This window comes from Parasteatoda tepidariorum, chromosome 2 (genome assembly GCF_982258835.1).
Source record: "Parasteatoda tepidariorum strain Cologne lab strain chromosome 2, Ptep-v5.0, whole genome shotgun sequence".
In the NCBI taxonomy this organism is placed as follows: domain Eukaryota; kingdom Metazoa; phylum Arthropoda; class Arachnida; order Araneae; family Theridiidae; genus Parasteatoda; species Parasteatoda tepidariorum.
In genome coordinates, this window is record NC_141756.1 from 1,760,084 (window position 1) to 1,786,736 (window position 26,653).

Below are 26,653 nucleotides of genomic sequence, written 5' to 3' on the forward strand. Positions count from 1 at the left end.
TCATTTCTTCATTTTAAATTCACATTTTATTTTCAAAGTATTAAAACGAATACTATTTTCTATGCCCAGAAATCAAATCCAAAAATTCTCTTCTTGGTTGCCTATAGCAACAGAGACACGCGATGTTATGACGTCTCGTCATTCATTCAGTTTCTTTGTGGTTGTTTTAAATTGTTTCACTTTCTATGGCGAGGTAATTTGGCATTTTTTTTAAACTTTCGTCATATATATAAATCATTATTGCGGCCCAATTTACGACCCAATTTTTTCGAAATTTTGTCTTACATTTTTGCGTCTGATTTCATAACTTAATTAATAGTTATCGCTAATTAATTAGCATATTTTAAGTCACCCCTAGGAACCAGTTCGTGAAAATCCGATCATTAGAACGAAAGTTGCTCTGGGTGATTCGTTTTTTTTTTTTTTTTTTTTTTTTTTGCAGACTGTACATATGTGTCTTTCTAAAAATTCCGATGGATCACCCCCAAAACTTTAAATAAATAAAAAAATTCTCAAAAAAAAAAAAAAAAGAAAGATACGCGTACCATATTGTTTTACTTAAAGAACATATCCTAATAATTTTAACAAAATCGAAAATAGTTAAGTATTTAACTTTGCCCGATATTTTAAAAGAAGAAACTGCCTATTAAAATAAATGGTGCGAGAATTTCAATACTAAAAAAAAAAAAAAAATTATATATTTGAATGTGCGACAAAAAGATATAAAACCAAATCTTTACGTGTCGGAAAACATAAACGGAGCCTATTTTAGACGAGTTAAATTTGACATTATTTATAGGTGTTGTGTAATCGCTCACTCTAATTATATATTTAAATGTTTACACATTTGAATTATATACATAATATAAAATTAACTATGTCACACAATTAGGGGGTCACAATTTAATGCTGAATTGAGTCGTAAAGAAAAAATATTATTAAAAGTTATCGATATTGAGAAAGGCACGATTAAAAATATTTAAACTTGCTTGCTTGTCTGAAGAAATTACGAAAAGGAGAAAAGCAATTATCGCAACCGCTATCAAATTTTATCTGGAAATCAATCTGGTGTTGAAGATTTGAAGCCCGGCTTCCTCAATAGTGATGGGTCGACTATTCTTACTATTTATATTCTTTCTTCGCTTCATAGCATTTTTCGACCCCTAATGTGCCTATAATTTTAACATCTTATTCACGAGGGTCTTAACAGTATATTTTGAGGGCGGTTAGATAACGAAACACTGTATATTTAATGTATTCAAACATTTTTCAATATCAGGCATTCGTGTCGCAAAATTAACAAGTAAATATTTTCGATAGTAAATATTCAAAATTTTGGCAGTAAATATTTTGTTGGTAAATTATGGAATCAAATATTTTTGGCAAATTATGTTTTGAAAGAAACATTATCAACGGTGAAATTTACATCGTACATCATGCATTCACATGATTTAAAGAAATTTTTGTTTTTTCATTCGCATTTCTTAGTTTGAGACTTACCTGATGTTGATGTAAAATCATCATCAGTATAACTTTGTGAAGACCAATCGTAGTCTGTGTAATCTACACTCGTTTCAGTGCTAGGAAAATATAATTTTTCTGTAGTCGCTGTTTGAGAATCGCTGCGACTATCATCTGTAGGGTGTATTCTGGAATCATCGGAATAGGCTTCATAACTTTCATCCTCGAAATCAGGATTCAATACTAAGAATGAAAAACATTTAATGAAAGTATATTAAGAGGAAGATATAAATAATTTTCCTAACAATGTGGCGAAATCTTATCAACCAGGTCAGTTTTGACTCTCGCGTTATATTTTAAATTAAAGTGGATTTGTTGTAGTTCATTTACGGTCGAGCTGCACAATGGGCTATTGGCGACGATCTGGGAAACATCACTGAGGATGAACCGAAAACATGCCATCACAATTTTGATCCTCTGCAGAGGGGATGGCTCCGGTAGCCCGACGAAGTCGAGCACTTTACGGTAGAACAGTTTAAAAGAGGATCGATACCGCACACCCTACGCCAGAGATCACCAAAGTGGTCTATATAGACCCCTAGGGGTCTATTTAACATAAGCGGGGGTCGATCTGAGCCAGGGGGTCGAATGGGGGTCGATTGGTTGAAGGATTATCAGTATTTTTCAGATATGTGACAATTAGAAATAAAAGAAGAAGACTTGGGAATATATACAGGTAATCTTCAAAAATTGAGCGACGATTTTAAACTGCGTTTTGTTGATTTGGAAAATATTGACATCCCTGATTGGATTATTGTGCCATTTTCTGCTCAAATTGAAAACGTGGACATCAACCTGCAAGATGAGCTTGGTGAATTATTATGGGGATTTGAAGCAAAGACGCTTTTTAAAAATTTAACAATAAGCAAATTTTGGACAAATATAAATATAATGCAAAAATATGTAAAACTTTACGAAATAGCTCAGCCATTTATGCGAGCATTTCCAAGTTCCTATAGGGTTGAAGCCGGTTTCAGTCACGTAAATTCAATCTTAACTAAGAACAGAAATAAATTAAATGTGGAGTTTCGAGGGGATTTAAGATTAAAATTGACCAATTTTGAACCCAATATAACGAACCTTGCAAAAAAAACAAAAACAAAAAAAACAAAAAAAAAAAAAAACAACAACAACAGGCACACCCATGTCATTGATTAAGAAGCAATAAATCCGTAGTCACTTTACTTATTATTTCTACTTACCTATAATTACTTATTTTTTCATAAATATTAAGGTATTTATATTTCAACATTAATATATCTTTCGTAAAACTATTGTTACACAATGTACACAATGATTTTAAACTTTAATAAATGCTTAAAATCATAAAATAAATGTACAAACACAGTATCTAATAGAGTCTTATTTTAATTAACAGAAAATTACTTTTATGGGGGTCGATGGAGATTTCGAAAAATTATGTAGGGGTCGATGATCAAAAAAGTTTGGCAACCCCTGCCCTACGCAGACTCACCCGCACACTGCCCGCAGCCAGTGACTTCGGTGATCTGCTGGGAACCTAGTCTTAACGATCAGTCCACTTAAAGTGGAGCACGAAACACTGAATAATTTTTTACTCCATTTCAAAACTATTACTTACCTTAGCAATAAGCCGTAATAACACGATATTTTAAATTAAATAAAACATTTAGTGTTATTATTAAGCGTTGTCTGGCATTACAGCGAAGTTGCCTTGTCAAATAATTCTGAAAATAATACAGCATAATTTATAGGGCTATTAAAAACAATTTGTGCACTTTACCTGACGTGTAAATAAACGATACATGAAGTTTAAAAAAGGGTAGACCTTCAGAATCACAAGGAATAGCTTTTGCCGGGAAGCAAGTGACCACTCAATCCTATTATTTATTCTGAGCTTAATGTATTAGTGTTGATAAAGCACTATTACATTTAGCTCATATTAGTCAGCACATCAGTGAGGCACATCACACTAAATGAAAACTTCTTTTCGCATGAAAATAGTGACTAAAATTTTTATCTTCATTCATAAACATTTGTTTCTTTTTAATAGAGTAATTCCAAGTGACTAATAATTTCCCAAAAAAGGTAATGCATATACATGTAAATTTTTTTTATTCCTTTAAAAAAAAATTAGTTTAGTTCAACACTCTCAATTATCATCGTTTCACTCAATATTTTAAAGGTGATTCGATATTTGAATAAAAATGAGTTGAGTCATACCATACATGGAATACATAGCATATACGTCGTCATAGTCCAGCCGAAGGTTAGAATCGTAACCTTTGTAGTAAGGGAACATAATGGATGCAGGAACAGTGGAATGGGCGAGACCAAGACTGTGTCCCAATTCATGAGCAGCCACAGTGAAGAAGTCAACACCACCATCATCTTTTGGATTATAAAAATAAGTATTACATTACTGTTTTGTTATTAATTATGGTACGTATAAAATGTCTATAAGCACTTTTGTTATAATGCGTTCATTTTTACATATTAAGTGTCAATTTTACTGGCTCAAAGGGTTGACCTTATGAATGAGTGATAATTCTCAATTAGGCTAAGAGACAGAAAAAAATATTTTTTTTTTTTGTCGAATACTTAACCATCCAAATATAGGGGTGTCCGCGGAATGTAGGATCAGGTGAGCAGCTTACTGTTAATTTCACTTTTTACTTATTTCTCTCTTGAACTATTCAACAGAAATGAGTACTTTTTGCACTCAAAAGACGTTTATCCAAAGTTAATTCCATGCAAAATAATAATATTATGTTATCCTTTTGTGATAAACAGGAGACATATGGATCCCCCGCTGCATTTAAGAATTAAATTGATGGCGATGATAAGGTGTAAGTGGCCCAAATCGGTCAAAAACATAATGGTCAGCAGTTCTGTAAAATGTCTTTTTTTTTTTTTGGGAGAATGGCATGGCAAAGCTCTTTGATGAAGTTGATAGATTGTTACCTTCTCTTCTTAAGTGGAAAAAAAAAGCTTTGAAACACTTTATCGAAAGCGTATTGTGGATCCATTCTATAAAAAAAGGCATCGAAATGTTATAGTTTTTACCTGTTTTATAACTGACGTTGAACATCCGGCCCATTTTTGAGTTTACGACTATTAACTCAGTAGTTTTGCAATTTTAGCCACGAGACAAAGGAAATCCTGGATCAAGCATTAGGACAAACTAGCTCACAGGGCCGGGATAGCCTGGTCGGTAGGGCGCTGGGCCCATATCCAAGAGGTCGCGGGTTCGATCCTCGCCGGCTGAAGACTCCCCGCGTAGTAAATGGTGACTGATGCACGTTAAATCTGTTGAGTCTCAAAGTCCTCCATGTTCCCACAACAAATCAAAACCTCTGGGGGTACTGATCCAGGAGTTTCCTTGTCTTCCGGATTGGTTCAGAATTACAAGGCTACGGAGTTGAACGTAAGTAGTCGTAAATCCATGAAATTGGGTCGGTTGTTCAACGACGGTTATAAAATAAAATAAAACTAGCTCTCATGAGCCGCGGTGACTCAGGGGATAGAGCGTTTGCCTCCTAATGAGGTGAACCGGGTTCTAACCCCAGCGATGGCTGGTCGATACGAATTCCGCTACCGGCTCGCACCGACCACAGTGTTGTCGTAAAATATCCTTAGTGGTAGACGGATCATGGGTTAGAGTCCCTTTGCCGTCAAACTAACCGTCGGAAGTTTTCGTAGTTTTCTTCTCCATGAAATGCAAATGCGGTTCAGTTTCCTCAAAAAGTCCTCGGCGAAGGCAAAATTTCCCCCTCCCCCCAATACTGGATCCTAGAGTTCTGGATTGGGTTCAAAAATTACAAGGCTTTGAACATTGGTAGCCGTAAACTCAAAATTGGGTCGGCTGTTCAACGACTGCTATAAAATAAACTAAACACTAGCTTTCATGGAGGACTTTTTGATAGAACTAACCTGCATTTTTGTGTTACAACGACACAAAAACCCTCAGACGGCTAGCCCGACGACAAGGAGATTCTGAAAATATTTTACTTCAGCACTATATTCTGTGAAAACCATCGCTGAAGTTCCCCTGAAGCTACAAAGAAGATTGTGGTTTTTGCAAAACTGAATTAAATAGCAGTTCTATGTTTTATAATGACTTACGATAAGTGTTTTGATTTAGAGAGGCTCCATCAATCCAATTCTCTTCATCATCGAAGTGTATGTCCCCACCGAAAGGTCCATGCTCATAAGGGAAGAAAGCATGAGCCAATACACTTCCAGGACCATCGAAAGGATAACCATCGCCGTGAGCTCGACTTCCGAAGGCGACTATCAGATCCGCATCCATACTGTTTTTGGGTACAAATCTTAGAGGGGATATTTCAGACCACAAACTAAAAGCCTTTGAAAGTCTGCTACCAACTAGTTCAGGATCTAGTTCAGCCGGCCAATTTGCTAAGCTGTGGAAAAATCAAAACAGGCAAATATAGCTGCTAGAATTTCAGCTGAAAAACAGTATTTAGAAAGAAATTTTAGCTCTCATTGGAAAACAATGTTTAAAAGAAATTTTTGTTTCAGTCTAAAAACACTTCTTTAAAAACAAATTTTTGTATCCATCAGAAAATAATGTTGGAAGAAACGAAGAAATTTCTTACAACACATTTTTGTAACCTAACTTAATTTTATGTATGTCTTTAAACTCATAATCTTTTAAAACTGCGATGCTTTTTGTTTTCTTCGTCCTCGCATGTTTAACTTTGCTTCCTTTCTCGTAAAAAGTGGTTTGACTAAAAAGTCAAAAATTTCGTAAAAACAGTTTTTTATTTATTTATTTATTTATTTATTTATTTATTTATTTATTTATTTATTTATTTATTTATTTATTTATTATTATTTTTTATTTAAATGTTTCAAAGATGAAGTTATCTGAATTTAGAATCCTATTAATAATTGCAGCTTTTCATAATTTTTCTTCAAAAAATTATTTTTTTTTAAAAACAGAATGACGGTTAGATGACTGAATTCACTCGTGCATATGAAATATACGTGTGAGCGATGAAATAACAATGAATTATTTTTTGAAGCTATGACATCCAATAATTTTTTTGAATAAAGAAAAACAGTTTTTAAAATTACATAAGGATTTTAATGAAGTCAGTCCCTCAAAGATTAGTAGGAAGCATTCCGATAAAATATTATTCTAATATTTTTTTTTTTTAAATATTATTTAGTAGCGATTTATATTTTAGCATTATGAACTTCTTCACTAATGTTTATTTCTACAAATAAATGCATCCGCTTAGTTTAAATGGAATATGTAAAATCAGCGTAAAATTTTACACAATTTACTCATTAAAACTATTGAATAGATTAAAAATATTCTTGATGCACTTTATTTTATTTTAAATATATAAAAAGCATTTACGGATGTGAGAAAAAGATTTTTGAGCAAACATTTCCATAAAAGACTTCTTTTCAAAAGTTTGCTGCTCAAAATTTTAATTCACAAAAAGAAATTTGTTAATAAAATAAGAAATATCAAGACACGTTCGGAATTATTAGAAAGTTATTCTGCAGCAAAAATGGGGAAAACTCCCATACAGATAATCAGGTTTTCCCATTACAATAATATGCCTTACAAATATGTGAGTTGTTTTTTTTTCCATGCGTCTGATCCTATAATAAATCTTTTTTTTCTTCTATTCGTCACAATAATGTCAGGCACTCCACATCTCGCTGCTTTGGTGAGATTGATGGTGGCTTCGTCCATTTCGCCTGTCTCTGGTAAACCACCGAACCTTTGCATTTGAAGGATGGCTTCTTTAAAACCTTCCACTGTTATAAGGGCATCCGCATCGTTGGGTCCCCCTGACTTGATGTACCCAAAGCGTTTCATGAAGTTCTCCTAATAATAAAATAAAAGTACTTTTATTACTATTTTTCTAACTGAAAACTATGTACAGCAGTGCAATTTTACTGGAGACCATCCTTAATGTTTATTTATATTTAGAATACTCGTCAAAAATTAGGTCCAAAAAAATGGACATTAAAGGTCACGCATTAATATTTAAGCTAATGATGTTGAATTATGATGAATAATAACTATTGCGGATGGTAGGGTTAAAAGCATCAAAACCCGATTGAACGCATGAGAAAACAGAGAGCATTTGAAAAGTGGTTATTAGAAACCTCTTCAAGTTTTTAATGGCAATCAAACTAGTTCCAATATTTCTACGCCCGCCTTCCCCACTCCAATACTTATTTGTAACGCGTGATCTGCATGTTTTTTTTCTTTTCCTTTTTGATAAAGATTCCAAAAATACATATTAAGGACTGCGATTATGACTCACCTTGTATCTCTCTAAATCATTGAAAATTTCTCAGTCTATTATAGGAATATTGACAAGAATGTGTTTCACGTTCATATGGAGATGCATCACCCAGACCCAACCATGGCCAAATCTAATTTTTAAGTCTCTATTTTTTTTTAACTGTAATGGTAGGAATGCCACGTAGTATTGATCCTGATCAAGCGACAGCGCCTGAGTTGGTAACCCTCTTTCCATACCACAACCACTTTTAGTCTGTTGCATAAACACGCCAGTTGTTTTTGTCGGCCACTAGGATCGAACTCACAATCCCCGGCTTTCCAGTCATCACTGTGAGCGACGCCTTAGCCCACTTTGTGAAAAGAGCGCAGCATATGATGGAGACGCGGGACTTGTATTGTTAAGTAGAAAATGAAAAAAATTAGATTTTTCTGGTGGAAAAGTGACTAGGGTCAGATAGATAATTAAGATCACTTTTGATTTTAATTTTGAACTTTTTAACGTTTTTTTTTTAATTAAATGTTTAAATGGTTTAAACTGATAGTTTGATTCTTTAAATATCTAAAATAATAATAATAATAATAATTTTTTTTTTTTACAAAACAGACTTTATCTGATTCTTGATATAAATCTTTACACTCTGTTTTATAAAAATTGCAGGCAATTTTCTGGAATTTTGTTAGATTGTCACAACGACTGAAGGTGTTTTCAAAGATTCCGGTCCTCAATAAAAATATCAGAAATAAAATAAAAATAATCTGTCCAATCAAACATTCTTCTTCTGTAATTGTTAAATAAATTGAATTTAGATGTTCTTGATTCTCTTGACTATGTTGAGGACCCTCTCGCAACACTTCCTCTTTAAAGAATAAAAAAAAGGCTTCTTTTTGTGTATTTCTCTGCAACAGTTTGAAATAATTAATTTTTAGACATCATTAAGCATCATGGTCGTTCTGATAAAAAAAAAAAGGGATAATTATGACCCTATACTTTTAAATAACATTTTTTTTTTATAGAGAGAGAAAGTAATAATCAAAAGTAGAAAAAAATCGTTTTGTCCAAAATTTTTCTGTGGGGTTATCATCTTGCGGCAAAACTGTTTTTCAAAGATTTTTAGTGTCTTTTAGTATTATTAGAATAGTGTGTCAATATTTTTTTGAACAGTGACACATTTTAAAGATTCTTGATGTAAAATTTAAGCATTCTTGAAACAACTTGATGCGACATATTTTTTAAATTTTTTTCTGGACGAGGTTTTTTAAAATAGCGCTGGTCATAATGGACAATTACAGTCAATTTTTTAAAAAATTTAATGCCTTAAGAATCTTTCAAAACCATTGAAAAACATTTTATTACTTTTCTAGGAATGATAATTATGTATTAAGTTATTTTTAAGCAAAAAAGGCTTTCGTTTTCATCTGAAACTGGGAGACTAGTGATTATTCACGAACTGACGTCACTCGTTTCCATCTCCCATTCCTTATACAATTGCCGCACTGTGAAAGCCATTATACGCTTTTGCTTTCGTTTGAATTTTCGTAATTAAATCCAACAATTTTAAATGGTAAATAACTATGTGAGTACAAAGTTCGGCATATTGTGCTCTATTGCAGCTTATTAAAAATGTGACTTAAAATAGCGTATTTTTATAATATTTCCTAATAATAATAACATCGAATAATTTATAGGGTACTCACTAAAAAATATTTTTTAGTTTAGTAAAAGAAGAGTTAGAATGAGTTATGGATGCCTGATATTACATAGTAAAATGATGCGTTATAAATACAAAATAATTTTGTTCTTTCATTTCTTTAACCATGTTAAACTTAGCTTTAAGACATAACTGTAATTATTTTTATGTTAAGTGAAAAAAAAGGTTGAATGAATTTTTTATATGGAATAGTTTTAGATCTTAAAAATGCAGTATAAAGGTTAAGTTATTGATTTTTTTTATTTATTTATTCTAGTTTGAATTTAATGCAGGGGATTATCTTCAACATAACAATAGCCTTTTTAAAAAATTGTGATCTCAGCAAAACTTTTAATACATTCTTTATAAAAAAAAAAATTATAAGTTAAACGAAAAAAAAAGAAGAAATTAATGTATTCAAGTAGATTTTATTAACTTTATTTTAATTTCGTTAATACAGTATAAGAGTATTGAAATCAAGCATATGCATTTATTTAGTTTTACATTAGAGACAGAGGAACTAAATTTTTTAATGTATAGAAAAATAATTTTTCATCATAGCAAAATTCCTATTTACTCAAAGAATAAAAATGGTAAGAAATGATGTTAGCATTACTGCATATTTAATTATTTAATATATAATGTTTAAATGGTTTAAGCTTAATTATATATTATTATATACTTAATTATATATGTGGATTAGAATTTCTTTTCATTTTGCATAAGTTTTATTATTATTTTTTCTAATTCTTTAGCTTTAAGTGAAACAAAAACGTCTAGCTACATGATATTCGCAGAAATTATGTGACTAAATTAAATGAGATATTTTAAGTATGAGCACATAAACTGGGGCGATAATGATGGGCAGATGTATTTCATTGGACTAGGTTCTTAAAAGTATTGATTCGTTTTCGGCGATACCTGTAATTTTTTTCACCTATTTTAATTAAATTGTTTTCACTAAAAATTTAAAATGCATTCATTTTATTATTTTAGAATTCTTCTTTGCTAATAATTTGCAGAAATAAGGAGAAAAATTAACAATAATCATACATGGTAAATACTATATTGCAGAAAGAGGAATTAAAATTCCAAGTAAAAATAATTTTCCAATTATAGCGAAATTCCTATTGACTCAAAGAATAATATTGAGAATAGATATGAGCATTAATGTGTGTTTAAATATTGAATACATAGTACACAAAAAAAGAAGAAGAAGAAATAAACTGTATTAGTAAATATTTACTTAAAATCCTACAACTCTAGTAGGAAAAAAAAAAAGGCAAAATTAAATATTTAGCGTGTGACGATGATGGATGGACAATGAACTTGATTTATGAAAACACTGATTTCTTTAATGCAATACCGAATAATCCACCCTTTATCTAAATGTATACCATTTGTATCTAATCTACGATTGATTTTGAGCAATTAGGTTATAATTGAGCAAATTACTTCAAAATAAGTGTAATAAATTAATATTTTTTTATGAACAACCACTGATTTTAGCCGAAAGAAGTGTTGATTCGCTCTGAAGAATCATTTCTTCTTCAGCTATTTTAGTGAGAAATAAACAGTTTCAAAAATCTTTCTTCCATTTTGCACACACTCTCAAAGCCCTAAATTTAATGAACAAAAATTTTACTAATAATTTACAAAGGATATTCATATGATAATAAGTGATATCAAAACTGAAAGAGCATTGAAATAGCCTCATCAGGAATCGTTTTTGATTGCATCACCCACGGAGGTCTTTTTGGGCAATGCTTAATAATTAAATAAATATACATTTGGGGGAACAACTATCAGATTCAGAAGAGAATTTCCAATAAGTTAGGATAGAAATTTAAAAAAACAAACAAAGAGATGTTGCAATTGTCTATTTTTTATTTATCATTTTTAATAATAAAGGACATCATTTGATAAATGAACTAATTACATATTTAAGGATTTACTTATTATTCGCCCTTTTTAGTTAATTAATAATGAGTTGGAACTAACATGTAACTTAATGTGGCTAGTGTGGTCACATTGGATTGTAATTTATTTTATGTTACTAATCTTTCTGTGATAATGATGTGGGTTAATTTTTATTATAAGGGTTATTTATTGCATTTCTTATAATGGTATTTATTAACTAAATTATTTAATTTTGTGTAAATTTAAAAAAAAAAAAAATTTGCACATGTATATAATTTTAAGTATTTAATGAATAAACTCTGCTAAATTTTGTTCAATGAAAAGTTCAGTTAATGCTTGAACACATTTCAGATTCCCCCCCCCCCTCAAAATATTGATTAAATGTGGAATCTTTTTATTTTATTTTATAGCAGCTTTAAATTAAGAACTCTGATTTTTTTTAATGCTCAGCTCTCAGTTAATATTTAATAGTGATTTGTCATGCTACTTTATAAAATAAAATCCAACTTCAATTGAATCAATAAAAATAAAAAAGCTTTTCCTCTAAATAAATGTTAAAAATCGATTTCTAAAGAAGTCGATTGTCTTTCTCAATAGTTTTTTGGAATGAACTAAATTTGATAAAATGCGAAAACAACCAGTTGTGATATACTAGCATGACATATACTACATTATCATAATTTACACTGAAAAAAATTCAAGTTTATTTTTTCACTTGCTGCATTGATTGTTCACGTGAAACATATGCAGAATAGGAGCATAATTAAATTTTTGCGTGTGTGTGCAGTTGGATAGTTGATATTTTGCACTGTAAATAGCATTTGAAACCTTTTAATCTATGCTATGTTGAAACAGTTCATTTAAAGATGAAAAAGAAAGAAAAAAAATCATAGAAAATATGTCGTTTTTTTCGTTTTTATTCTTTTTTTAAAATTTATTATAAATTTTTTAAGTTCATAAATATTTGTCCCTCGATGAATCTTTCACTTAAGACCTTAAATTTGTTTGATATTTTTTTTTCTTCAACTTATAGCTCGAAGATTTTTTAAAAAACTTTTTTGTGCTTAACGTTCTTTTAAAAAACGCTCAATATTTTCAAAAGAGAAAAAAAGTGTTAGCACAAGTGTTCTATTTTAAGGATTTACTTTGAAGAAAAAAGGTAGCTCTTCCTACCATTAGAAATATTTATATTTGGATTTGAAAACAAAGTGTTCTTTAAATCCTAAGTGGTAGAATATATCCATTTTGTATAGAAGCAGATCTGTTCTGCCACTTTCCTTCACATCGGTGTTTTTCGTATAGAAAACAATTTTTGCGGCATTCTTGAATTTAATGTTTAACTGTATGGTAATAGTTGTATAGATTTGTGAACAAAAGGAGTAAAGTATGATTTTTTTTTTCACTGTTGTAATAGATGTTTTTAATTTTAATTATTTCGACCAATATTGTTTTCTACATGAATGTTATATTTACTGTCAAATCTAATGAGCAATGTTATTACGTTACAAAAATTATTATTTTTCGAAGAATTTCTATAAATTTTTCTAATTTTCAGTTAAATGATTTTTCATTTGTATTCACGTCTCCTCAAATAAGTATAATAAACGATGCTTCATAGTAGTTTTTAATCTAAACTCATTAATATGTTTTTATTATTATTATTTTAAATACCTTTTTCTGAAAATCAAGGGGAAAATTTTTTTTATTTTTTATACACGAACTTTTCGATTTAACTACTTTTGAATAGTAGAGAAAGTTAAGCTTTCTTTTGAAGCTTTTTACCATTTCTTTTTTTTTTAATGCACTATGAAAAACCGGTTTCAAAAATAAATCTAAAACTTACCATTTCCTTGGAAGGCATTTTTTCTTGAGGTAAAGGTGCATTTTCAATGGAGAAAGCAAACATCAATAAACACACTATGATGAAAAAATTCTTCATCTTTAGTCTTTTATGATATCAACTCTTCTCAATCACTGGGCATTTATTATGGACCATTCGACATTTTAAATTGTTTCCCTTTCTTTCTTTTTACATTATATTATTTATTTTTGACTTTGAAACCGCACAAACTAGAAATCATTTTTTTTCCTGTTTCTTTCGTTGATTGGAGAGAGGGGGGAGGGGAGGGAAGTAGTGCGGTTTAGGAAACTTGATTAGAGCACGAAAAAGTCATCATGACTGATGCTTCTCGTTTCTTCTCTCTCATCCTCACTCTTAATTTGATGATTTATTAGATGAGGCAGAAAATTTAGTTTATTGCTAATTGTGTGATCCACATTCTACGAATTGTCATTGAAAATTCTTATATTTATTTTTTAGACAGACGACACAGTTGATAATTAAATAAAATGAAAATTTTAAAAACTATATCTTTTACTAAAAAGAAGAAGAAAAAAAAATTTTTTTTTTTGTGAGACGTAACACGAAAATATGCAAGACCATTGCAAGTGCATCATTTCGTGTGAAATAGTCTTGTGTGGTTTTAGAAGTTATAATGACGAAAGAGATACGCCCTCTCTACGTATAATGTTTTAATATTGGCAAAAATAAAACTAGTTTTTCTTTTTGGAATGTGTATGCTTAATAATATATTATATATATTTTATAAGAAAGAGGTTGACATAAAAGAAAAGAAAATTTTGGGAATTACATTTTTCAAGTGGGCTAAAGGGAAAAAAAACGAATTCATTTTTTTCTGACATAAAACAGGGCGCAATCACTTTCTGAAGTCAAGAAAACTTCTATTCTTGTCAAAAAGGGATATTTTCTGTGGTGATAGAAGCTAATTATTAAAGTGATGCACCCTACGTTTTAGGATTGTCAAAAATAAGCCTTTTTTTTTCCAGTCTACTTGAAAAACGTCTTCTTTTAGCTTATTTCTTTCAAAATATGTGTGCTAATTTCCTTATGTCGGAAAAGAGTTGAAGTTTTATTTGCACCCTTTAGGTACCAAGTGTTACTTGTGTTGCCATCAAGCACAGATCTCCAAAGAAGGTCTCAAGATAGTCGGAAATGAATTAAAAATTTAATTGTTGATTCATTATATTTGGAGATAAAATATCTATCATGAAACGATTGAAACTTGTATTGTCAAGAAACACGTCCCGTAGTCAGTCAGAAAGTGGTGGAAATTTCGAAGGCAAGGTTTCACTGACATCAAATCGAGTTCATAAAAACTTGGTAATAGTAATAAATGTCATATACGTATTTCATTGAACCTGAAATAATGATTCGCAAGCCTAAGCATCTTGAAACAAAACGGCGAAAATTCGAATTCATAATTTTATCTTAGTTATTTCAAAAAATTTTATTTCAATAGATCATCGAGAAGAAAATAAATTTAGGAAATCGTTTAGCATTAAATGATTGGATACTTGCAAACGACGATCATTGCGTCATCAGCCTATCAAGTTCGACATACACGCGTAACATCACTCGCAGGCATCCAATTAAATCTAACTGAAAGAAAAAAATGCAAAAAAAAAAGCACTAATGGAAGAGCAGAAATGGACATACTATGGTTTCAGTTCTATATAGAAGAACCTTCTATGTCTAAACACCCGATGATGACGGTAGAGTTGTGAAAAGAACATAAACGTGCAAAGTGGTTTAACCAATTTCGACATAAGAACAAGTTAGAAAGAGATATCATAAAAAAGTCAAAAGAGAAGATAAAAAACATGTAAGAGGAGATTTGGCTGTGGGTGCAACAGATTAAATTAAAATAGACTACCAAATATAAGAACCGGTACCGGTAGAATACCGGAAAAATTACTAACAACTAAATAATTAGAATTTTTCATAAGAGGGAATGGAATGATTCCCAAAATTCACATTCGGTAGATGAAGAACAGTGTTGAATGATTTTAACAGAAGAAAACTTATGATTAGAATTCCAACTATGCCTTTAAGTCGAAGTGTGAGATAGGGATTTTAAAACGACGTCCAAATCCATTATGCGCACATAGACACAGAATTCGATGAATGCTACTAACTGATGGGGTCAAAGTTAAGCTGGGGTATTCCGTGTCAATAAGGTCTTGCATATAACTTTTATTTCTTCAGAAAGAAAAATTTCATCTCAATGTTTTATTGCTCTGAAACTATAAATTTTTACTTTTGTTGATCTTTCTTAAAGTAATCAATAAAAATTATTATTGCAAGCAATGAGATTAAATAAACAAGGTTTACTAAAGAGAATAAGATTTATTTTTACTCTCCATAAAAGTTCTAAAATCGAAATTTCCACATTTTAAACCTAAAGAAATGTAGTAACAAATTCAACGAAATCTAAATTTTTTGTGGTTGATACGGTTTTTCACATCGGAAATGACGTTTTTAATGTATATCCTCTATAGAATGAAACATCCGGAACTGTGCAACATTTTTAAACTGAATGAATAATCCTGCACAATTCCTAAAATTGTTACATTTGAATGATGATTTCTTTTTACAAAAATCACTACAGGAACACTCATGGTTATGATTTTTTTTTTATTTTCTCGGCTACTAGTTAGTAGTCACATTTTTAAAGGTGGCTATTTTTTCAATTGCGGAATTTTGAACCTTGCGGAAACAAAATCTTAATGCATATTCTAATTTTTTTTAATTGTACATAATACAATTAGACATTATTTATAATTAAGAAATACTTAATTATAAGTATTAATAATACACTATATATTAATACTTAATAATATTACTATGTATAATGTATCCATTAACGATAACTTCTCAGGAGGTCATTTTGAGATAAGTAAAAAATATTGACAAACTATACGAGTTATTTCATTTCAATACAATTTTAAAAAAAAAAAAAAAAAAAAAAAAAAAAAAGAATCATTAGTTGATAAAGCCTTATTACAACTCAATTTATGTAATGATTGAAAATCTGAAATATTATGATAAATTTTGCTGAATTCCATGAAATTTAAATGAATCCTTTTTCAGTTCATTTCTTTTAACAAAAATATCACGAAATTAAATAATTAATTTCTTTAAATTCGGGCTTCATTCGCTCAGCGGCCTAAATCGTAATGAAATATAATTGTTATAGTGCTGTTTTTTTAATTTTTTTAAATTTTTTTTAAACCTTTTTATTTTCTGGTTACTTTTAGTCCTTTTATTATTATTATTTCTCAGCTTTTTTCCATTTGATTGCTGTGTGAACTTTCAAGATGTGTACAACACTGAAGGATATATTTTCAGTGGATTTTGTGTGTACTGTATTTCTATATGTGATGTGACCGACTGTTTAGTAAATGTCAATTTAATAGGTTCCAGTGAAGTATAAATAGAAGTATATCTAAAAAACGGTGGGTGACATGGATATATAATTAGAATCTGTAAATTTTAATTATCTTAGAAAATGTATTAACACTCGTTCAAAAGAAGGGAACGTGTTGTATTGATGTATACTTCATTTCTTAGAAAATAAAAGAACAATTTAAAAATTTCAAGTATTAGATTCTTAAATTTATGTAAGCCTTATATTTAATGTAAGCCTATTTCTTATTCAAAATCATTTTGGTGTAAATTGAAGTTCTCCAGCAAAGTTCGTCTTCTTAAAGTAGTTACTAAATTTCAAAGTAGTTTCTAGTCATTACATTTAAAAAAAAGTAGTTAATTACATTTGGAACAAAGTAGTTGTAGTTAATACATTTGGAACAAAGTAGTTATAGTAAACTGCAGAAATAACGTAGTTTTCACGACCACTGCTCCAGAAAAACGGTTCCAACGGTTTAATTTTCCAGCTATGAAACACTAACCCTTTACATTACAAACTTATTATAAAAAGATGAATTTACACATGAAGAAAAAAATAGATCATTATTTCAAAAGTATTTAATGTGAAGAATGAGATTTTATCATTAAGTAGTAGGCTCCCCAACCACCGAATGCAGTTTTATTGGGTTTGCTTTGCTCGATACTAAATTAAACCCACTTGAAATGTGTTCTAACGTAAAATCTTAAGAGTTTAAATCAATTATCTTTAAAACTAATTCCTCTTTTAAAAAAAAGTTATAATTTCTAGTGAATTATGAGTAATTGAACTAAAAAATTTTAAATTGAAATAAATGAAATGCAATGGAAAAACGAGCAGAAACAAAACAATAATTATGATTTTAAAAACAACATGTGTTGAATTTCTTCTTGACATATAACTTTGATCTTCCATTAAAAATATCGATCTTTAAAATGCAAAAATCGAGCGATATATATATATATTTATGTAATTTATGTAATTTTATGTAATTTTGTAATTTTTCCATGTGCAAATCCATTTCGGGCAAATCCGTGGCTAAAATTATGTACTAAAATTTTTTCTTTGTTAATCTTTCCATGTGCAAATCCATTTCGGGCGAATCCGTGGTTAGAATTATTTACTAAAAATTCCTTTGCTAAATAATTTCCCTTGTTAATCTATACAGTTTTTCCATGTGCAAATCCATTTCGGGCAAATCCGTGGATAAATTGTTTGCTGAAAATTTCTTTATTAATTTATACAATTTTCCATGTGCAAATCCATTTCGGGCAAATCCGTGGTTAAAATTATCTATTAAAATTTTTTCTTTGATAATTTAAATAATTTTTCTATGTGCTAATCCATATCGTGCAAATCTGCGGCTAAAATTATTTGCAAAGCAGGCAATTTATGTTTCTCTTTTCTATTTTATATTTTTTCTTAAATAAACATCTATCTTCTAAAACTATTTATGATCAATTTTTAAAATTATCCAGTATAATATTACCTGGCGCACATCCATTTCGGGCCCATCCTTGGTAACTAACAAATCAAAACTCAGAATAACAAATCACTTCAGCAGTGCAGTAAGAACGACACTTTAAAACCCTTTTGTTACACTCAATTTGCGCTTTTGTTTTCATATTTTGTAATCTGGCAATCTTTCTGCGAAAACATTTTTAAATCATTCTTGAAAAATAACCGTCCATGTAAGTTGTTATGATTTTGCTACTCGCTTTATAGTCCCCCCTTTTTAATGTTTTTTCTTTTTATTTTATTTTTTCTTTTTATTTTATTTTATTATCTGTTTTTACATGTTATATTTACTTTTTATGATCTATTTCTATGTAGCTATTTTATAAAAAAAAATTTTTTTTGAGTGCTCCTCACACTATTGTATTAATATATTTTGCTTTGGCTTTATTGATACAATATCAGAAAGCACTCTGCTTTGCGGATATAATCGTGTGGGCTGAAGAAAAGATTATATCTTTTTTTTTTCCGGTTTTTTAATTAACATTTCACTTTTTTTTTTTTTTTTTTTTTTTTTTTAATAAAATGTTGTTTGTTATTTTTTACTTATTATTTCCCACCCCCTTTTTTCATATGTCTATAATTTTTCTTTGTTTTATTCTTCATTTTGAACTTATATATATATATATATATATATATATATATATATATATATATATATATATATATATATGTAATACAAAAATTATAAATACTTTTGTATTAGTAACAACATTAAAACTCTTTCGTTTTCATTAAATGTCTTTGGTAAAGAATAGGTGTAGAAATTCTATTCTTGGGAATTCCAGGCTGAAAACATACCATTGAATTATAATTAGATTTATATTTCAAAGAAGGAGTTATTTTTAGAATCTTGTCCCTCTTTCACTTCCATATTAGGAAGCATTAAATGATTTTCCATAATGCGTAGAGTTACAAGGTATGTACGACTGGAACCTGTTTACATCAAAATCTGTAAGTATTTAATGCGGGACCGATGGTTTTCGCATGTCTCTTGCTGAATAACGTACTCCATAAAAGATCTGCCGGAACCATCCGGAGTTTTATCCACACCCCCTCCCTTGTGGAGTGGGGATGTGAACTGTTATAACCACCAGCCTACCTTTAAATAAACCTTTTCATAAAGTATATTGGCTTATGACTGCATTATTAAAGCTGAATACAACAATGATAACAAGGATGTAGTCCTGTTATTATAAGCCTCGCAGGATTTTAGCTTCGCTGAGGAAACCCTTTGGAGGAAACTTATGCAGTTCTTTAGAGGCCGGCTGTACTTCGGAATTCCTCATCCCATCACCCCCGGGGGGGGGGGAAATACATAAAATATATCGAATATCTCATTCGCCTGGACAGTTGAAAATAAGCAGTCAAATTCTTCTTCAACTAATGTCAATTCATAATTCATCCAGTATCTTCACCAACAAAAAAATTCTTCAATCATCAAACTTTTTGTTACGCCCAGTGTAACGAACAACGACTTTGCATTTGTCTACGTTCTGAAGGCGATGGGTACAACTAGAAAGCTGAGATTCGATCTTTTTCTCTCCTCTTGGACAAAAGAGAAAATCTGCATTGGGCTCCTGATAGACGTTAAAAAGTTTTCGTTTTGAAACCTCATCCCTTCTGGAAAGCGTAGCATTTTATGGTCAATAAATTGTTCTCACCCCGCCTCATTCAAGGAGAAATATGATTCCTCTTAACAAAGAAACTAGAACAACTTTCATCTGATGTTGTGATTTTCAAAATGTGTTTTGGAATCGAAGAAACACATTTTTTTCCCCTATCAACTTTCATCTGATGTTGCGATTTTCAAAATATCTTCTTGGACTAATTCGAACTTTTTCACGTATCCTTTTTGTGGTAATTTTTTTTACATTTCTCATAAAACACTAATTTTTATTGATTAAGAAAAAAAAAGCACTCATGTAAATAACAAAAATCATAGATTATGATACAAAATTTTTTCTCATACTTGATGTTTCAACTGAAACAATTCATTTTTTTTACACAGTGATCGTATTTACTGTTGAAAAAAAATTTTATTTCTTGAGAAATTTTTATTTTCAGTGAATTGATTGTTTTGATTGACATAGGAAATGTTTAGAAATTTTTTTTTTCATACTTATTGTTTTATGTGTTACAGTTTCCATGAATTATTGATTAGTAGAAAATTTATATTTTTGTTTTACTATAGTGTGTAGGGTTAAGATAAAAATGCCATTACAAATTTTTTCTCTTCTAAATGCAACTACAATTATCAATGATAACAAGGATGTAGTCCTGTTATTATATATATACACATGTATACTAGGGGACTAAGCCCCCTGTTCGCTGCCGCTCACCAACCTTTGCAATAATTGTCGTTTCTTGGAAACAGTTTTTCCACTAAACCTGTAGTGTTCTATCAACCAGGCTATCACGGCTCTAGTGCTATCAATTAGTATAATAAATAATTAGATACATTGCTGTCAAACAAATTTAATGAGTTCACAACCGTAATTTAATATTTTCGCTCACCAAACAGGCGGATACTCTTTTTGTTTGCATCTTATTGTGCATGAAGCTGATCATTAAGTTCTAAATCATTTAACAGATCTCTTTAAGTTTAATTTATAGCAGTTATGTTATCTGCACAAAAATTATAATGATAAAACGGTAAATAAGATTCGACCATCTTTCTAAGTAACTTTATCTTTTAAGATGAAGTTTCTTAGAAAGCACAGAATTACATTTTCATAATAAAAAACAACAACAATTTTCCTTATTTTTAACTCTTCAATTAAAAACGTAATAATAGCAGTACAGAAAAGAAAAAAAAACTTTAAATTAGGGATACAAAGATATTTATAGCGAAACAATACCTTTACGACTTTTATTAATTTTATGCTGATGATAACCAAAATAATGTGGACTCCATTTTGTTTGGCTGTTTTGTGTGTTACTAACCGCAAGTCTTCTGTGATTGGCTATGTGTTATCATTTCACTCCCTTCTTATATTATATAAAGATATATAAAAACCTTAAATAATTTAACCATTCTGCTTTCATAGATAACACAATGTTAAATAATTTACACTTACATGAATTATGTCATTTGACATTTAAATAAAAGGCAAAAAAAATATTTTCTTAACTTACCAAAAAAGGCCAAACCAAACTTACCAACAAGCAACTCTAATGAGCAAACTCTTATGACTAAAAAATATGGTTATCCTGGTGAGCTCATTTCAAGTCGAAAGTTGTGCTTCTCTGTGATTTCTTATTAACAAATCTTAACATACCCCACCCCTTCATAAAGGTTTCACGGGAGAAAATTAGCTTTTGAAATTCAGGAAACGACCCCGAAGACAAGCCATCCACTAGAAGAAAAAAAAAAAAAAATTAGAAGCTCAGAAAGGAATCTGACAACACTTTATCTGAAGCATTAAAGATGGGGTGACATTTGAAACTAAAAATGTTCCTATCATTCAGCAAAAGTACGCATATATCACCTCAGGGATGAGTAAAAGATGATTTGGTATTAGTAGTGCAAGGTCGGAGCCCAGTAGGGGGTTGGGGGGAATCTGCTCCCCCTATCGGGATGAACTGAAAAATCGGCGTGAAAATGCGACTGCCTCGTAAAGAAATATAATTATATTCTTAAAAAAATCTAGTTTTTTTTCTTTTTTTGTAAATGAGAATAAATTAAAAACAAAAAGACGAGTATAGTTTGTCTACGGTAAGGACTCCCCCTGCCCCAAAGTCCGCTGCTGTGGAAACAAGAATAGCACATTTCTGGGAGGTTAGCTTCTTTTCACTTTATATAGGGGTAACACAGTTGACAGAAGAAAAAGATTCCCTTCCTCTTGCGGATCCGAGTCAAAACCTGTCTTAAACAGTAATCGCACACCCCCACTTGAAATAGTTATACCTCGTTACCATAGTCACTGCCACCGGTCCAGACGAATGGCTTGGGGAGTTCTTACTTTAGACAAACTATATGTGTTCGTTTTTATTTACACTTTACCACCAACTTCCTGTTTAGACATCTTTTTCTCAGAAAGTTCTGAGGGTCAAATCTTTTTCTTGTCTCTAGATGGAAAGTTATTCCCTAAACTCCCCTTAAGTATTTTTCCCTTTAAGTTTAGAATATTTGGTAACATTTTCATCCATTTAACATTTTTATATATTTATTATATATTGAACAGGTGATTAAGAATTTATTGCATTCTATAAAAAGTAATGAAAATCACGTCTCCACTCCAAACTAATCATCATGCAGATTAGGGAAAAGATATACCATGTGATTGCTATTTTATCATGGAAGTCAACTCAGAAGACAAGGAAACCCTTAATTTCAGAACTAATTTTTTTGTGAAAGGTCTTTAAGAACTGAGTTTGCGTTACTTGAGTGATAATTCTATTGATATTATACTACTAATTCTATTAATATTATTTTGTTAATTTTTCATGTGTACTATAAAAAAAATATACAATTGCAAAGTTCAATTTTTTTAAAATTTGTCTACCATATTGAATTTAATGACAATTAAATGAATACCAAGGTGGCCCTTGGACGACTAAATTTTTATTGCTAAATTAAACCCTACGAATGACCTAAGTATCTCTTTAAGTTATGAAATAATCTCAGTATTTCTTGAGAAATTAATTAAAATGTCAAAATCTGAAAGTGTCTCGCCCATCATTGTAGGGCAGTATGTATTATTGTTGCTCAATAGTTGTATTCTCTGTTGAATAATTACTCGCACAAACGTGTGGAAGTAGAGCGTCAATCACAGTAAATCATTCTTATCTCTAAGAATATTTTAAGGTTACATTAAATTAATTTTGATAGACTATAATCAAATGATCACTGACAAAGTGTCCATCTTAAGGCTTTAAGACCTCAAAAATTAATAATTTCTGATTTTTTTTTAATTTTTTTTTTAATTTAATTTTTATCTATTGAGAGATATTTAGAGATTATTCTAATTCACAAAATATTCCAGAAGGTTCGTAAGCATTAAAAATAGTCTTGAATGTATGCACAAACTGTAATTTGTTTCAATTTTTGAATTTTTATTGACTATTTGATTTTTATTGAATATTTGATTGACTTGTATAATCAATAATCTGAAGAATATGTAAACTACTATTAATTCCATTTCACATAGGATCAATATTTTTTTTTCCCTTTAAGTTTAGAATATTTGGTAAATTTGGCTTGACGACTTTTATTAAACGATTAAAAAAATAATGCCCTATCGGGGAACATTCACTGGCGGGTATTCAGAACATCTGAAAGAACTTTTAATTTAATGAATTTAAAAAAACTGGTATTTATAAGGAAGTAATTACTGCAGACAAAGTTTAACTGCGTGGAACAATCAGAACTATTAAAAAAGGATAAAGTATCTGGACGAGCATCAAAGAAAACAAAATGGCGATACAAAAGAACATTAGCAAAATGTAATAACAAATGAAAAAACAAAGATGTTGACACTGTTTAAAATAGGTATTTTTTTTAAAAATAATTACATGCTATACAACTTTTGATAAACCAGTACAGTTGTAAAGTTCAGCATACCCATGCGCCTTATCAGGCGCATGGGTGTGCTGAACTTTATGACGTATTATATGATCATTTTCTAGAATTAAGGAAGCTTTGCAATCATCTGAAATTCACTTATAATAGATTTTCGTTCTGTGTTTCATCCTTATTCTAAATAAAAATTCATTAAATCAAACTAATTTACCACCTCAAATTGATTCGACATACTCAAACTGAGCCATTTTGTTTGCATGTAAATCTTGGAGCCAACCTTAAAAAGTGATAAAGATAGTGGTGTTATCTCTCCCCTCTTTTACAAACAAAACTGGAAATTCAACTCCTTATCAACCCATACCCAATATAACAGGCGCTCATAAAGGAATTTTATTTATTTATTTTTTTTAATTTTTAATACTTTTTATTCCTGTACTGATTCACTCTTACTCTTTCACTTATTTTACACTACAATATTTTAAATCGTTAATTTTTTAACTGGAATTTTAATATTTTTCCCATTATTTTAGAACAATTTAAGTCAAAATAAGTGAAAATATTATATTTAACATTTTAATAATTTATGATTACGAAATACAACATGAAACACCGTTGTTTTTCCTGCGTTAAAATGTAAATTTTCTAAACATGACACTTCCAAACAATCTTCAAATGTGCACTTATTTAGATTTAAATTAAAAAAAACAATTATTCATTATTGAAATTACAAAATTAATTATTGATATACTTTTGAGTAAGATTTATTGATACGATTTCATAAAAAAAAAAAAAAAAAAAAAAACTTTCTAATAACACTTCTAAAAAAATGCACAAGTTGTTTCCTGATAATCTAAACGAATTTTTAGTAACTATTCGAGTGTTTTTTATAATTAAAAAATACCTAAATATATTTTTGCTTATAATTAGAGCTTCAGAAATTTTTTTTTAGAACGGGCACCAGTCTCCAATCTACGTCAAAAGATTATTAATATGCTACCTTTGTAATTTTTCGCCTACATTTTACGACGACGTCAAATGAATCAACAGCAACGAAAGCATCTATCTATTTATATTATATAAAACGCTAATACGTACGTATGTATCAATAAAACCGATGATATTTCTTTTCTCGCGCTGGCAACAGTTTTCATTTTTAATTGATTGGATTCGGCGCGCAAGAGCACGTAGTGAGCATCATATGTCTAATCGGGTGAATTCTCACCGAATTATTAAAAAAATTCTCATAAAATTATCTTCATCGAAGCAGATGCTTTACATCCGGCTTTCAGTACTATTTCATATTGTTTTACAACACATGGTTTTAGCCCTCTGGTGGGAAAGACTTTAAAACAAAACTTACAACAGTTACTTTTCTCAACAACTGAAATTTAGAATAGTGCGATTAAGAAAAATATGTGAACTGTTTACAATTTCAAATTAATATTGAAATGCACAGGTTTAGAATTTTCTACAGTGAAAACTTTTCGGAACTTCAGTGTTCAAAAAAGTATACAAAAGCTAGACGTTAAGAACGTATCCAATGAGCGAGCAAAGCTAGCATCGGATTGCAAAGCAATCCGAAATGAACTGCAAAAACAGTTCCGGGGGTTGGTGATCGGCAGCGAGCAGGGGGCGTAGCCTCCTAGTTCTTTAAAAAAAGAAAAAAAATTGAAAGCATTGCTTTATAAAACTGAAGTGCCACGAATATCCATTTTTTTTTTTTTTTTTTTTTTTTTTTTTTTGTAAAAAAAATTTTAATCGAGGCTTTTAATGTTTATGAGTTTTTTGAATATTACATAGTAAGAAAATTTTAATCATGAAGCATCTTTTATGATAATATCATGTTACTATTCATAAAGCACCTTTTATGAACGGTAGCATCTTCACTTGAATTCCATAAATAACTATCATTGTGGTATACTGATTTTTTTTTACTATCATTTTGAGGTTTCAAAAAAAAAAAAAATAAAAAAGCAAATTCTGCAGTTTGATTATTCCCAGCATCTTCAATCGGATAATGCAATGCAGTATGCCCTTTAAATTTAAGTATAAAAAATGTACGAAGACACACGATATGTATAGATAATCTTCAAAAAATTAGCATCGGAGTTCCCCCCCCCCCTCGTCATTTGAACGGTACCCATGACAAAAACACTCGGAAATGTCGTGTAATGTTTTAACTCAAATCCCTAAAAATCCCTTGCGCATCCGAAAAATTCCGCAAGTTTCACTCTCCCACTAAAGGAAGAATTAATCAACTATGTCTATCAAATCCGAGGTAAATCGGTTTTCCATTTGAGACCCTTTATCGCCGTTGGCACTATAAAGATTTGGCGAGTAATGATCTACGGGAACAGGTGCGGTTTTTCAATAGAGCTTCTCCGCCCACTCCATCAATCATTCAGGTAGGGGGAAAACTTTTAGGCGGGACCTATAAGACAGCAAAATTTTTCAAGCACTTGGGGTGATAGTTTCTAGAGATATACAGCCGATCATGCTTTGACCTCTCTGGGTCCCCCCAAATGTGGTCGGATGGAACAAAAAACTGTTTTCCTTAGAGAAGGGTGCATTTCAAATCATTCTGAGGAAAAACTATTTTCCTTAGAAGGATTTGAAAGAAAAGAACATTTTATTACAAATCATTCGTTTTTAAATCCCCCCCCTAAAAAACGTTGTTTTAAAGCAAAAATAATGTCAATTTCTTTTTCAAATTTTTTCCAATAGAAAGTAACCATGTCGGTTGTCGCCAGTTGAAGGGGTACACCAGGATATCTCCCAGTGGGCCAGTCCATTCCCGGTGAAAATTCGAAGTTCGTTGTTGAGACATAGTTACAAAAAAAGTCTTTTCTTTTTACCACCTCTATGAGTGTTAACTAACTGTGGTATATACTTATTTTATGCGTATCTCTTGACACACTCAGGCCCCTCTTCCCCACTGGGCACTATG

The 26,653-nt window shown here is 30.3% G+C and overlaps 1 protein-coding gene across 2 annotated transcripts in view; it reads right to left on the reverse strand.

Annotated features, from left to right (window-relative positions):
• LOC107451952 (matrix metalloproteinase-25) overlaps nucleotides 1-21,541 on the reverse strand; it is a 46,174-nt gene extending 24,633 nt beyond the window's left edge. The window contains exons 1-5 of one of the 2 annotated variants that reach the window (XM_071177051.2): nucleotides 21,345-21,541; nucleotides 7,104-7,369; nucleotides 5,626-5,924; nucleotides 3,724-3,891; nucleotides 1,501-1,704 (exon numbers count right to left, since the gene is read on the reverse strand). In XM_071177051.2, the coding sequence (XP_071033152.2) occupies nucleotides 1,501-1,704; nucleotides 3,724-3,891; nucleotides 5,626-5,924; nucleotides 7,104-7,360 (928 nt within the window). In that variant the 5' untranslated portion in view covers nucleotides 7,361-7,369; nucleotides 21,345-21,541. Of the gene's footprint in view, nucleotides 1-1,500; nucleotides 1,705-3,723; nucleotides 3,892-5,625; nucleotides 5,925-7,103; nucleotides 7,370-13,246; nucleotides 13,585-21,344 lie in introns of those variants that run through there. The other variant, XM_016068209.4, reaches the window with a different exon arrangement.
• Nucleotides 21,542-26,653: the final 5,112 nt, after the last annotated feature.